The 15,605-nt window shown below is 43.2% G+C and overlaps 1 protein-coding gene across 1 annotated transcript in view; it reads left to right on the top strand.

The window, feature by feature from the left end:
- Positions 1-15,393, top strand: part of KCTD16 (potassium channel tetramerization domain containing 16) — a 263,762-nt gene extending 248,369 nt beyond the window's left edge. The window contains exon 3 of the mRNA XM_060635840.2: positions 9,674-15,393. Within this exon, the coding sequence (XP_060491823.1) occupies positions 9,674-10,128 (455 nt within the window). The 3' untranslated portion in view covers positions 10,129-15,393. The remainder of the gene's footprint in view (positions 1-9,673) is intronic.
- Positions 15,394-15,605: the final 212 nt, after the last annotated feature.

Here is a 15,605-nt window from a genome sequence, read left to right as displayed (position 1 = left end):
CCCACACGGGGCTTGACTCCACAGACTGTGAGATCGTGACCTGAGCCAAAGTCAGATGCTCAACTAACTAAGCCACCCAGGTGCCTCTGGGTTTTTTTTAAATGTTTATTCTTGAGAGAGAGAGAGAGTGAGCACTAGTGGGAGAGGGGCAGAAAGAGAGGGTGACAGAGGATTCAAAGTGGGCTCTATGCTTTGAGTGAGCCTGATGAGGGGCTGGAACTCACAAACCGAGAGATCACAAAGTGACATTATGACCTGAGCCAGACCCTTAACTGACTGAGCCACCCAGGTGCCCCTAGAAGAGCATATTTTTAATTCAGGGGTGGGAGGGTTGCTTCCTTTCACATAAAAATGCAGTCCGTATGAGTGGCAGGCAGCTGGGAGTGGAGGTGACTGACAGGAGGGTTGTCTGGTTCTGGGGTGGGAGGGGCAATTCCAGGCTCTGGGCCCTGGAATACAGAAGCAGGCTGCCTGTCTCAGGGATGGGGCCCAGTGCCGTCTGGCCACCTCTGCAGAGGTCAGCTGGGCCTCACAGCCACCATTGCAGGCCCGCGAGATCAGGCTACCTGTCCTGGGAAGGACATCTGCCCTCTGTGTCTGAGTGGTTGTGCCCTCAGCAAGGTGGGCACAGAATCACATCGGAAAGCCCTCATTCCCTGGCCTTTGCTCCGACCCTCATGGGGACCTGTACAGTTCTGCCAGCAGGGTGACACAGAGGCTGCAGTCCCTTGTCACCTGGGCTGGAGCTCAGCATCCCTGCCACAGAACCATCCCCCTCATAGTCATAGATGAGAGCTGTATCGTAGAGCGGGGAGGCTTGGGTCAGTGTCTGCCACCTCCAAGCTGCCATTGATGAATTCAGAGATGTCAGTGGGGCTCGTGGACAGCATGTGGGATGGCTGGGGTAACTTGATCAGATAATTAACCACTTTGAGCTATAATTTCCTCTTCCACAAAAAGGAAAGAATAACATCCACCTAAGAGAGCATTGTGAAGATTTTATAAAGTACTGAACACAATAATAGGCACATAGGGGGCTCTCAATAAATTATATCTGTTATGCTAAGTTTCTGGTTTTGGAGATACAGCTATTATCCACTATCAGAATAATTGTGTATAACAGGTGGCAAGAGAGCCTTAGTACATCTGAGAGTGTTAGCCAACTTCATTGGAACTCGTATAGTGAAGAGGCACCATCCCATAAAAGAAACAAGTTACCTATGGAATAGTTTAGCCAAGTAAGAGCAGTTGCCCCTAGAGAACTGGTCACATTAGTGCTGGAGTGACACAAGGATGACAGAGGTAAATCAGGCAGGCCTTGAGTGTTCATACGAAAGTAATGGAGTGTTCAAGACTCCTTCCCTACTGGGGGCACCTGAGTGGCTCAGTTGGTTAGTTCGTGGCTTTGAGCCCCACATCGGTCTCTGTGCTGACAGCTCAGAGCCTGGAGCCTGCTTTGGATTCTGTGTCTCATTCTCTCTCTGTCCCTCCCCCCGCTCATGCTCTGTCTCTCTCTCTCAAAAATAAATAAACATTAGGAAAAAAAAAAGATTACTTCTCTACTGGACAGAAAACTAACTCTCATGAGATTAAGCAAAGAAAATGCCTGGCTTATGAAATTGTAAGCCTAGGAATGGGGCCAGCTTGAGACACTGCTAGATGTAGGGTTCTGTCTCTTGAGTATTCTCAGCTTTGCCTGTGTTGGTTGGCTTCTTTCCACATGAATGTCCTCTTCAACTGGTGGGAAAGATGGCCAGTGAACTCACATCCCTCTAGCCTGGTATTATCGCACACTAGAACATATTTTACCCATAAGCTACAGCAAAACAGTTTCAGTGAAGACTGATTCACACAACTGGGGTCACACGATTGGGAGATGGGAGGTTCAGATAGGGGTCCAGTGTCCTCTCCTCGTGGCTAGGCACGGCAGCATGCGTGACAGTCGCTTGAGGACAGTATGGGGTCAGGAAGAGGCAGTTCTTGAAAGGGAGAAAAAGGGTGTTTCTACTGGAAAAAGAGAGCAAATAAACCCTATCATCATTACATATATATTTCCTTCTAAGAGACAAAAGACCATTAGGTATTGGATGAGAGGAGTTATAGTGGGCGTTATTGTTGGGGGGAATAGTTCAAGCTTATGAAAAATGGGTGAAGAAAAATGTAAAATGGAGCAGCCACGCTGAAGAGGACTGGGTAGGAAAAGGGATCAGGATGGGCCACAAGACTTCCCTCTGAAACAGAGAAATGAGGACTTTTGAGGCAGGAGTAACTCATAATGATCTTAACTGAGAAATGCTGAGACCAAGAGGAAGAAATACAGTAAGGAGGAAGAAAGCAAGAAAAGGGCAAGGAGAACCTGGAAAAGGGTAAAAAGCCCCTGGAAATAAATGAGTCATCCAGGAAAATTCAGAGAGCAAGGTGGTAGGCCAGGAAGTCCGAATTCAGCATTTCCTGCTTTATGCAAACCATCACATTGTTTTATTGAAAGAGAAATCCCACAGGTGAGAATTCTGAGGTAGGAGGATAGGTCTGAGCATTACCAAATTGGAAAATAATATGAATAGAGACCATGGTTGAATGGTTAGGAAAGTTAATTTTTACTGAAGTTGTGTAATGTCTTCAAGGATATATATATATATATATATATATATATATATATATATATCCTTAGAGAGAGAGATCACAGAGCATGAGCTGGGGTCAACATGGAGCCCAACACAGGGCTTGATCTCACGACCCTGGGATCATGACCTGAGCTGAAATCAAGAGCATACACTCAACCAAGCAAGCCATCCACACACCCCCAAGGGTTTTTTACATCAATAAATGATTGAATGATGGTCATTTAAAAAATTACATATATATATATATATATATATGTATATACCCCCCCCCCACACACACACACATATATATACACACACATATATACACACATACATATACACACACACACGTACGTACATGCATTATTCAATTCTGGGTATGCCTATGGATCTTGCCATTATCTCTGCTGGTCAGCACACTGTTGTCAATGCATATCAAACGTCTAGTGATATGCCTAAATATTTTCCATTTGAATTTTTTTTCAATGTTTGTTTTTGAGAGAGAGACAGAGCGTGAGAGGGGAAGGGGCAGAGAGAGGGAGACAAAGAATCTGAAGCAGGCTCCAGGTTCTGAGCTGTCAGCACAGATCCTGATGCAGGGCTCGAACCCATGGACCGCAAGATCATAACCTAGGCTGAAGTCGGATGTTCAACCGACTGAGCCACCCATGTGCCCCATTATTTTCCAATTTAATTACATTTGCATGTCAAATTTTTCGTTCCTGTGTGTGAACGTGCGTGTGTGTGTGTGTGTGTGTGTGTGTGTGTGTGTGTAGGGTTTACTGTCTCTATCATACACTCTGAACCAAAAATTTAAATTTCTATACACCCCATCCATTTCCTCTCCCATTCATTTATCATGCAGATGTTTCCTGGGCCTCTACTACTATGTGCCCTGAAACACTAGTCTGTATGTGGCCTGGAGTGTGCATTAAAACGCAGAAGGGAACAAACACAGGCCTTACAGTCGGGTGTGGGAAGCAGACATTAAACAAATAAATGTAGAAGCACGTCCATAATTACACATTGTGGTGGTGCAGAAGAAGCGGTCTAGAGGCTGGGGACTGGCTTCCATCTGGTTGGGGGATAGAGGTGAGGCTGCTCTGAGAAAGCGACATCTCAGCCAAGCATTGGAGGACAAAAAAGAACAAAACAGGTGAAAATCAGAAAAGTGAGTGTGGCAGAGGGAGAACAAATACAAAACCCTCAGGTATAAGAAAGGGCAGAAGGGCAGGCATGGAACCGAGGTGATTGGTTTCTGTCCTTTCATTTCTTGACTCCTGCATTTGAGCACCTGTTCCAGCAGGTCAGGAACTGTGTCTTTCTTTTCTTTTCACCCCGTGGCAGGGTCAGTGTGCTCTTATTAAGCTGTTGTCTCTGAGCCCCAAACCCACCCCTCCCCGTTCTGCTGTGTGATGCTTGGGATTCAGCTCACCTCATTTTGCATCTGCCCAGCGGGCTTCCCGGTGGGTTCTGTGCTGTCCAGAGGGGTTGCCAGATGAAGGCTGTTAGTCGTGAACAGAGGAGGGACTCCTTATCAGCTCGCTGCTTGTAGTTTTAACACAGATTTTATTTATCTCAGAAGCAGTTGGTCCCAGTTCCCAACTTTGTTGTGTTCTGTCCTCTGCAGAGCGAGGCCCTTCAGACATACCAGGACCAGCAGGCCACATGCCCTCCTCAGATGCCTGGGTCCCACCTCCACAGAGTGACCCTTGCAAGCTTCCAGGTTCTAATGACTCCGTCTTCCATCTGTCTCCCTACCCTTAAGTTTGGTAGCTGCCCCCCTGCAGTTACTGTATTTGTCTCTTCAGTGCTGTCTTTCTTCACCTTTTTTCATCCTTCCAATCCCTGTTTAGCCAATTCCTTATATTCAGTTCTCCCTATTAAGATTACAGGTGGCATGTGCGTTTTCTTGACTGGCCCCGACTGACCCGTGACTGATTTAACTGTCTGCTCTTACCCAAATTTGCCACCCCTTAATGAGGAGCCCCAGCTGGGCCCGTCCAAGGCCAAATGTCCATGAGTGGCAAAGGAAGCAAGAAAGGATGATCACCAGGCTTGAAAATGTATTCCTCTCAGAAGCTTGCACAGCCAGCCTATTCCCAGTCTCTACTATGAAATATCTTTTCCAAGGTTAGCAGAATTATGAAAACATCAATTTGGCCATTATTGACTTTTCAGCCAGGATACCAAGAAAGTCTTTCAGCAGCCTCAATAAATTAAATCTAGCCACCTAGCTCCCAGACTGGCAGGCTCCTACATCATTGACAGGGAAGACAGGGGAAAGCAGTTTTCCCAGCTGTTGCTGTAAATGATGTGCATTGTGCTCACAGCCATTAGCAGGTGGAGAATTTGAAGTGTGGGTAGATTGCAGAGCTCCCTCTTTTAAAAATGCATAAGCACTCTGTGAGTTTGCTAAGTCATGTTTCACGTGGCTCGGTTTGAATTTTTCATAGGGGAGAAATATTCTGTAGTCTTTCCTCTTTCATTCCTCCTTTATCAGTAAGGACTTCTGCCATTAGGGCTATAGTCGAAAGGGGCCGTGTACAGTCGTACAGTTCGCTTGATTGGTTCTCAATATTTCCAAGTTGTACAATGTTGGAAGATTTGAGCTTTAAGGACTTAGGCCAGTTGAGGGTCCTGCTTCCTCCCCAGTTAATCCAAACTACAAATTACTCCCAGCTCTGGGTTTAAATTTATTTTATGTGTCTTCAAGTCAATTTTTATCTCAGAAGATGCATCCATTTGTGAAATTCTAAGCCCTGCACGGTAAAGGAAACTTCTTTCCAAAAGTCTCCCTGGTCACGTACTGTGTTGTGTGCTTGTGGTCACGGTCCACTCCCACACCAACAACAGACATTACTAAATGGCATTATACATTTTCTTGATGAGTCCAGTCTCAGCATTTGTGTCCTTCCTCACGTGATGTTCCAGCCAGGCCTAACAACTGGTTGTATAGCCCATCGGTGGGAACCTACTAATCTTATCTAACAGGCTCCTGATTTGTTTTGTTTATGTAGGTTAGCATCTGGCTTTTAGTAGAGCACTTATGTACAGATGAAAGCAATACTTCTTGGTGCTGCCTGCCAGCCATGAAACACCTTCACGTTAATTGTCTCATTTTTCTAAAACCTCTCTGAGGGAGATACTATTATTGGCCTTATTTTATTTTATTTTACTTTTTTATATAGAGAAGCAGCACTCAAGCACGTGCACGAGCATGGGAGAGGGGTAAAGGGAGAGGGAGAAAGAGAGAATCTTAAGGAGGCTCCATGCCCACACGGAGCCCAATGTAGGGCTGGATCTCACCACCCTGAGATCATGGCCTGAGCTGAAATGAAGAGTCAGACACTTGGCTGACTCTGGCTCACTGACTGAGCCAGACAGGTACCCCTTGTCTTACTTTTTATATGAGGAAATTGAGGCTCATAGAGGTGAAGTAATTTATCCAAACTGACAAATTGTGGGGCTTATTCTGGAGCCTACAAGCTGTGCCCTGTTAGGATCTTAATGCAATTCAGCATATGTGTTTGGGCTCATTCATTCATTCATCAAACATTTTTTACCAAACCTCTATTCTGTGCTGGGCACCACAAATGGTAGAATATCCAACAAATTCAGCAATGGTTTATTTAAAAATAAAGAGTGCGGTTGTGCTGTTTGACCATTAAAGAGTTAATAAACCCCTCGAAAAACAATTTTTTTTTTTTTTTGCTTTTTTAGTATCAATAAATCAGACTTTTCTTAGGATGAAATGGTTTTCTCCCTGTATCTGGCTAATCAGTTGTAACCTATTTTCTCTTCAAATGGAGAGAAATGTTCCAGCCTCTATAGAAAGCTCAGCAGATTGGGAGCAAAAGTATGTTATGATTTTAAGCACCAAGGCATTCATGAGATCGTAATTGGCTATAATTGAGGGGATCCTAGAACACCTTGAGTTACAGAAAGATTGACCTTTTGCAGATCCTTCCACGTCTGCCAGGACTGCTGAGCACATGTCAGTGGGACTTTAAGGGCGGCTGTGTCCAGCTCCCACCCACATCACTTCTCTCTTCTGGTTGAAAACCTCTGCTCTGTTTAAGTTCTTGGGAAGCGGGTAATCGGAGAGACAATGCTTCCAAAAAAAGAAACAGAGTGGTGTCTGTCTTCTTACATTTGAGTATCTTTCACATTTCATGATGACTCTTCACACAGTATCTCCAGCTGGATTAATACCATTCTCTTCCTTGATTCTGACCTAATATACAGACTTCAGAAGCCTTCTTATGAATTATCTTGCCAAAAATGTTAAAACATTCAAATGTTCTCATAAAATATTGAAACACGTGGTAGTATAATGGGCTCCACTAAAATTAAGTTGTTCAATTTCCCTTTAATAGTGATAGCGCCTGGAAGAGGTGGAAAGTAATATTTCTATTTGCCCGGAAGCTGGAGAATCCCAGCTGACATTGGAATCCACGATCAGCCCAGCGGTTAGGGAGGATTCCGCATCTATCCCAGGTTCCTGGCCTGGATGTGCAGTGAGTGTTGTGTACGTTTTTCTGCAGAAACACACAGCGCTCTGTCCCATGATGGTGTTTGTGTTACTAAACTGACTTTTAGGAGAGCCCGGGTGTCCCTCCAAGTCCACTGAAGGAAATGACTTTTTGGTAGGGAAGGTAACTCTTAGGGAGAAGAGCACAGGACAGGCTTGCACTTCTGCTTGTTCAGCAGGGCTTATGGCCAAAATTTTTTGTCATTTCATTGTGAGATAATGGGCAGGCATATCTCAGCATATATTTCTTCTTTTTCTCCCTTCTATCTGTCTCTTCTTTCCTCTCCTTTCTTTTTCTTAAGATTTAGGTCAGTTTCTGCACTTTTCTCAAAAAGGATCAAACTGGATCAGCTCTGGCCTGATATGATTACTTTTTTTTTGGCCCAGTGCATTCGAGCCATTTCTCCATCAAGTCATATTAGTATAGGGATGGCTGGGTTTGGAGAGGTGGAGGCAGATTCTGCCTTCAGAAGGAGAGAAATGATACCCTCAGAATCTGAGCTGGCAGACAAAACATTTTCTCTTGCTGATATTTTCAGTCACCAGCTGGTACATGTTGAGCATTTTCCCTGTTGCATGGAAGATATTTATTGGTAATAGCCCGGGAGAAGTAGAACATTATTGCTGTGGTGATTCCTTTTGGCTAATTGGATTGTTGCATTTCATTTAATGGGTGTATAAATACAATGATTACAGTCACATTTTAAAAAGTGGTCTGAAAGAGTTGGTATACTTTAGAGATAATTGTGGAGTTGGGAGCTGCGATTCACAGGGACTCTTTTTTTTTTTTCTCCCTCTGGAAAATGTTTAAGATAAGTGTCTATAAATATTTAAATTATTTAGATATGTAGATGACAGGCCTTTTACAAGAAGACAGGACATAACTTTGCAAATAGTTTCTTTTTCCCTTTTAGGTTTCCTCTACCTTGACCATATTAGAAATGGCACTAAAGTGGGATCTTATTATAATATGATCCATTATTTATGAGAATAAGATATAGCACAAATCAAAATTGGGTCTCCTTTTAAACACATAAAGATACTACATTATCCTTGTCCTCAATATTAGCATCATAAAGGGGACTCATTTCCCTTTATTTTTTATGGCTTAAATGCAATGAGCTATATGAAATGTCCAGCATATAATATACGATGAGTAGATAGTATCAAGTTCATGACTCTAAGAAGACTGTTCGGAGCATAGAAGGCTGGGGGCAGTGACTTATGTTTAGGAACTTGCTTTGTTCCCTAACTGTAGATTTTCTAGTTCAGAGAGTCACCAACCACGTATCTGAAAAATGAGTCTGTCTCCAAACAGCTGAATGCAATGCTATGAGTCAAGACTGAGGGGAATAGGAAGAGAGGAACTCACATTGGCTTAAATATAATACAATGGTTCATAGAGCTTAAAAGCCTAAAGTACCTAAAGTACCAGCTTCAGGTGTGGCTAGATCCAGGGCTTAAAAGTGACTGTTAGGATACAGCCTTTTATTGAATTTGTGCACTGTACTCTGAGCTATTTGCTGGGGTTACAACAATGGACACTATGCTGTGCCCACTTCAGGGAGCTCATGGTGAATAGCTGAAATGCATAAAGTAAAAAAGAATTATAACAAAATGTGATATGTGCAATAATAGAGGCACTTCGAAAACAAAACCATAATAAAGAGAAAAAAGTGATAAATATTTCTGAGGAGAGGTGAGCAAGGACTGCAGAGAGAAGTTAAACCCTGAACATTGTTTTTTAAAGAAACGCAGGAATTTTTACAGTCAAGCAAATTCAAGAAGAATGATTAATTGCTTTGGTTATGGTATTTGGGAAATTTACATTCAAATCTCAGCTCTGCCACTTGGCAAAATGTACAAACTAGGGTAAGTTTCTTAAATTCTCAGGGTCTGTCTCAGTTTCCTTGTATGGGAACTAGGAGTGGGGCTACTGAGCTCATAGAATTATCATACGGCTCCCATGAGTTGATGGCTGTGCAGAACTCACCTGGGGGCTGCCACAAAAGAAGCCCTCCCTGACCCTTCCCCTCTTGTACCTGATTACAGTAACGTGGAGCTTTGGATCCGGGTTTAACGTCAGCCACAGTAAAATCAGGTAGCATTTACGGAGGGTAAATATCATGCACTGCATTAAGCATTTCACTTGATTTATTTAAATCCTCCCTACAACTCAAGATAGTAGGAGGGTGATTATACTCACCTTCCCAGTGAGGAAACTGAAGCTTTGAGAATGGAAGGGGACTGCCGGGGTGACAAGGTTAGTGAGTGGTACAGCTGAGCCGTTGGTCACAATGCCTGTGGACGGAAGCGTGATGCCATCCTTCCTTTTGTGCAGTAGACCACTAACTTCCTTCCATCAGCAGATTTGGATTTTGGGTAGTCATGCTGTAGCCTGCCCTGTGTGGCCCCCCACTTTTTCTGAAGACGTGGCTGTGGATGCTTGGGTGCGTGTGTGTTCAGGTGCTGTGCTGCTCCTCCAGACTGAGGTGGCTGGCATTAACCCCTTGGGTGCTGTGCTTCCTTGCAGGTGAGCCTTCCAGGTGGTCATCCTCACACTGCCACTGCTGCTGCAAGAGCACCGCAGGCGACAAAGAAGGGGAGAGTGGCACGTCTTGCAACGACCTCTCCACCTCTAGCTGCGACAGCCAGTCTGAGGCCAGCTCTCCGCAGGAGACGGTCATCTGTGGGCCCGTGACACGCCAGACCAACATCCAGACTCTGGACCGTCCCATCAAGAAGGGCCCCGTGCAGCTGATCCAGCAGTCGGAGATGCGGCGGAAAAGCGATCTGCTCCGGACTCTGACTTCGGGCTCCAGGGAGTCGAACATGAGCAGCAAAAAAAAAGCTGTTAAGGAAAAGCTCTCCATTGAGGAAGAGCTGGAGAAATGCATCCAGGATTTCCTAAAGATCAAAATCCCAGATCGGTTCCCCGAGAGAAAACATCCTTGGCAGTCTGAACTTTTACGGAAGTATCATCTATAGGGGAGGGGCGGGGGGCGGGGCAATGGGAGAAGAAAGAAATCATGTCACCATTTGGAAATAAACCTCCTAGCGAAATTCACATTTGAAAGAAAAGTAACAACTAACAATACGTTTGTGAGAACACAGTAGCCCATCGATACACTACTGCCTATTTACCTAGTTCACCTTAACATTTAAATCCACAGGGTAGATCTCTTTCCAGATGTGGAATTATAAGAAAATCTCTTTTTGGTTACTTGTTTGTTTGTTCACTGGGTCCCATGTGCTGAGCATCTTAGTATAAGGAGAGCCAGCTACAGTGGAGTAGCTGAGAGGCCTTGGGAGTCCTCTCTCCCCAACTGGGTTTTTCTCTCATCTTCTCCCTCCCTCCTTTGAATGAGAGCATGGTAGAAAGAGATCTGGCCCAATGGCATAGGTTTGGGTTTTTTTAATTTTCCTTTTCCTTTTTGTTTATGGGGTGGGGGGGAATGGCAGATTTATATGACTTTTCACTCAAATCTATTATGTGCCAGTTTATATTGATGACATACGCATGAGTATTTGTGCAAACACAAGCACAACGATGTATGTACATACACACAGTGCACACATCCCCAGGGCCGGGGCATCCTAAGGGGATCACCCCTGCTCCCAGCAGCAACCTCTTAGACTCCTTCAGACAGAGGAGTCTCAGCTCCTTTCTTAAAACCCTTCTGGGAAGATTTCCCAGCCTCTCTTGGCAACACTTTATACCATCAGGTAACCCTCATCGTCAACAAATTGTCTTCCTTATTTTGGAATGAACACCCTCAGGCTCCATAGTACGGTTTTGCTCTTTGTCTGCACTAGGAGAGGGTGAGAAGAGCTAGTAAAACATTCTTTGTATTAAAGAAACAGACATTCCGAGCCGCGAAAATTCTCCCTGACCCCACACTCAGCCTTCCCCACCCTGAGCTGAGTTACCTTCCTTCTCTCAATGTTTCCAGAGTCCTTCCTGCCCACGTTTTAATGGCGTGGGCTTTTCATGTAATCTGCATTCAGTTCTCTGCGTCCCTATATGGCTGTGGAAGTAAGAATAACACACAGGACTTGAATAGGGGTCCAGCCTTTTGTTTTGTTTCTTTAAGAAGCACTTGTATTCCACACTCTACCTGATTTCTCATAGCCTTTTCAAACTACAGTGCTACATTGTTACTTCTGGTAGCTGGTCTTGTCTTTAGTATTCTGGGATTTGGCTGTGTCTGTACTATGATGTGGCTGTCATTTCCTTGATATGAATGCACAACCCAACTGGATAACTAGAGCTTGAAAATGAAGGTTTTGGCTTTCTAAGCTATCTTTCTTGAGTCCATCTTTGGCCTGTAGAGACACAGCCAAAAAGAAATTGTTAATAGCCATCTATCCATATGGTTCTGTATTCCATAAATGTACTAATAGGTCTTTCATAGGCTTGTGGTAAATGAGGATGAAAAGACCAGTTTTTATTTTCAGCATTCCTCATGCATTTCAGTGGGAACTTAAACAATAATTTGTCAATCATTGTTTGTGTGCCAAGCACTCCTATTTTTATTTTTTATTGTGTGTGTGTGTATGTGTATATGTATCACAGGTAATAAAGGCAACTGGATGATGTCTGTAGGAGGGAAAAGTAATGACCACTCGCTTCCTTTTGAAATATTTTGTTGATGCACATTTATTATGTAAGAGGTTCTCTCTTGATTCCTGTTACTAGTGCCTATTTAGTATATGGATATCTTTCTGAATTTTTGTAATCATTGCCCTCACCTCTGGGCGACAAACGCAGCCAATGTTTTCCTGTCCTGAGGTTCAAATGGAATTTAAAGGTCTACTTAAGTGAAAAAGAAAGTTCACCTGGGGAGTTGAGTTGTTAAGAGATTTACCATTTATGAATTTAAGTGGTATCCGTTTATGTATTAGTATATCAGCAGGCATTTGTTCGTAACTACAACATAGTTTTGTAAAGCCTACCAATATGTCTTGTTTCCTTTCAAAGTTTCTTAATACCATACCCAAATACCATCATCCCAATGATAGCAGTCCTGCAAAGAATCACAGAATTGAATGGGTCAAGAAGAAATTGAATACAGATAAAATATCCCCAAACTCACTTAGGTCGGATGATTCCTGTGGCCCTGTTGGAATTTGCCATCTACATTAACTGCCCAAAGTTCCAGCTTCCTTAAATTTCAGGCCTGACTATAATGGTGTCAAGACAGAGATGCACTAGTAAGAACTGGAGGAGGAGGAAGATGTCAGTCCACCCCACTGCTTCTACCGCCTGCTTTCAATAGGAAACCCAACACTGCAAAGAAAATGTTCATGGCGTACGTCCCTGACCCTTGACCCGTCGTGAATTTTTTTCTCCATAGGCAATCCTTAGACCTCCCCAGTGAACAAAACTGGTGGTAGGAAATCTGATTAAAACAATAATAACAGTTTTAATCTGGGTCAGCTCTAAACTGACACACCTACCCGTAGTCCAAATAGCTAAGACAACTGTGGGTGTTGATTATGGAGATGAATATAGACCTGATCAGGAAATCTCTGAGGAGCCACCAAGTCCGTGGGAAGCTTCTGTCCTTGTTTGAGTGCAGTCATCCCCTGAGGAAAGTGTGGCCTGCCACAATGGAAATGAGCTCTAAGTGAGTTACACGATTAAACCTTCGGTTACCCCTGATTCATGCCAGTTTCCCAGAACTTAGAATAGCTTTAGGAACTTGTAGTTCACTTCTGGACAGAACGATATATGTGGTTCACTTCTTAAATACTGGTTATGATGAGGGCCGTAATTTGCTGATATGAGGAAACTAAGAACATCCGATGGATCGAATGAATGAGGAATCATGTGTAGAACCCCAACTTAGGTTGCAGTGCTAAAATCCAGTGAGGTTGGGGATGTCACTCTCTACAGGTCCATGGATCTCCTGAAGTCAGAAACACATTTATGAAGTCCTCCTACCCACTATCAAAAAGGAAGTGACTTATGTTTAGCAGGAAACGGGGGAGACAGGAAAATAAAACTGTGAGATCACTGTGGTGCCGTGATCTCCCTCCCCCTGCTGAGAAAAAATTGCACTGAGATGTGGTCATAAAACAACAAAGTGAGGTGGCTTCCAGAATATGCTGTTGTGTAATCCTTTGTGATTGTAGGCAGTTATCTTACTGGACATGCATGCCTGGTAAATTAAAATAAAAGGGGAACAACGCACAAATCATGTGTTCCCTTCGCCCTTTATTCCTCCTTAGCCATGTCTACCCTCAACTGATTCACTTAGGGAGACACATTTTTTAGAAGAAAACTAATGGACATTTTCACTTTTCAGTTGCCCTTGTTTGATTCAAAGGCACCTTTATTCCTAGGCACAGATGTGTGTTCTTCATCGTGGGCCCTCTTAGTTGTCAACAGCTTGTGCTTTTGCATTACTTTTGCTTCTCTAGGCTTTAGATTCCCCTCTGATTATCCTTTGTTGCTGCCACAGGCAAAACACACTCCAGTGAGAAGAAGAAAAGGCATATATGGTGTTTGGCAAAATTTCCTGACACCAACTCCCATAATGGGAGCCACACATAGATTCTCAGACATTTTCCTTCGTTTTAGTTGTAACCTTCCAACTTTGTATGTACCGTGACGAATTAACCCAGCGCATTTGAGTGCTGGTATTTTCTGCCACTAGATACCATGCTGTGGAATTTGACTAACCTTGGTCTTCTAGATGATCTTTGCTAGAATGAATGAGAGTCTTTCTGTGAACTTTTAGGGAGAATTCTTTGTCACCTCCACTTGACATAGCAATTTTCAAAGGAAAAATGAAGAGAGTCGTTTTTTCCCCCTGGTGACTCTGTAGCAGATAAATGCTTTTGCCAATTTGCATGCTGGGTTGTAGGTTTAGCATGGGCCATTTCTCTCCTTAATGTCTTGGCATTGTTGGCATCTTGCAATCTTGATGGCCCACTGTTCCAATTTATTTATTTTCTTTTATTTGTCAAATAACACACTAGAGAAGGAATCTGAGTGAGTATTCTGTATTCTGAGTTAAAATGGAGTTAGATGTCATTTGTACAGGACTGTACAATGATTAATATCTGCAGAGAAATTAGACCAAATGAAACCTGCTGGAATGAGTTTGATTTATATTGCCTTCATCACTCTGGATTTAGATGAAATGGTTATTGCTCTCCACCCCTGCTGAAAGAAAAGAGTCTTAAACTTTAATAATCACCATGTTATGATGCAACCACAGAACTCATATGTTTGAAATATCTGTATTTCTCATCTTGCAACATACATTCAAATGGAGATTCTTTTCCTAGTGACCTCCACTGCAAACTTTTAGCAGTGTTGTTCAATACTTGGTGTGCACAAAAATCTTTTGTAGTACCTGTAAAAATGCAGATCCCTTTACCGTAGCTCCAGAGAGAGTGATTCAGAAACTTCTAGCAGGGCCAAGGAATATGCATTTTGGCCCAGCATCTTTCATGATTTTGATGGGATGGTCTCTGGACCTTTAAGAAATTCTGTTGAGGGAACTATGAAGAGGTCTGTATTTTCTCACTTCCTTTCACTTTTATTTCCACTACAAAGAAGCCAAGGCTTACACTATTCATTATCTTAAGAGAAAAGGCCCAAAGAAAAGAATCCTAGGACTAGGGCAGAGTAGATTCCATGGTTCTTCTGCCCTTTCATCTGCCTGTCAACCACAGCACCTTTCCATTTTGTGCATATTTGTGTATTTTGTTTTTGTTTTGTTTTTTGCCAAACTGAAAGCCTGCATCAATATAGTTTTATGTCTTGGTACTGAGGGTAGATGGGAGCACATCTCTGAGTGAGATGTATCCTTATGATACCCATCAAGGAAGGAAAAAAAGGTGAAGTTTCGCAAGGACAGTTGTTTGTTTCCAGGCCTTGTGCAGTCTGAGTCAGAGGAACTTGATAATGATCCATAATTTAATGGTGGTGTGTGTGGCCCCAAAGGCGGTCCCATTAACTGCACATATAAACACCACCAAAATGAATAGGCAGTGATTAGTGAATTTAGCTGCATCTCACCAATAAGATCCTGAGTCATTGAATTGCTAAGTTTGTCCAATTTGACTTACGCAAGATTATGACACTCTCAGATAGTTGAAGATCCTGAATGCCGATATTAACTAAAACTGGCAAGCAAAACCCATGAGGGAAAATAAATATGGAAGGAAGGAAGGGAGGATAGAAGGAAAGAAGAAAAGGGGAGGAGAGGAGAGGAGAGGAGAGGAGAGGAGAGGAGAGGAGAGGAGAGGAAGGAAGAAAAAGAAAATTCAAGACACTGTTCATATTTCATATACGATGGCAAGAAGGAGATGAATTTCTATAATTTTCCACTCTGACCAGAAGGGATGGCCATACTATGATTATTAAGATAGAAACCATTTTAGGGAGTTTCAATGATCCAGTTGGTTCTACCCATATAACAGAATAACTGGGCAGGTATCAAATTCCC

This window comes from Panthera onca, chromosome A1 (genome assembly GCF_046562875.1).
Source record: "Panthera onca isolate mPanOnc1 chromosome A1, mPanOnc1 haplotype 2, whole genome shotgun sequence".
Taxonomy (NCBI): domain Eukaryota; kingdom Metazoa; phylum Chordata; class Mammalia; order Carnivora; family Felidae; genus Panthera; species Panthera onca.
Note: the sequence above shows the minus strand (reverse complement) of the source record. Positions and strands in the feature narration are given on the sequence as shown.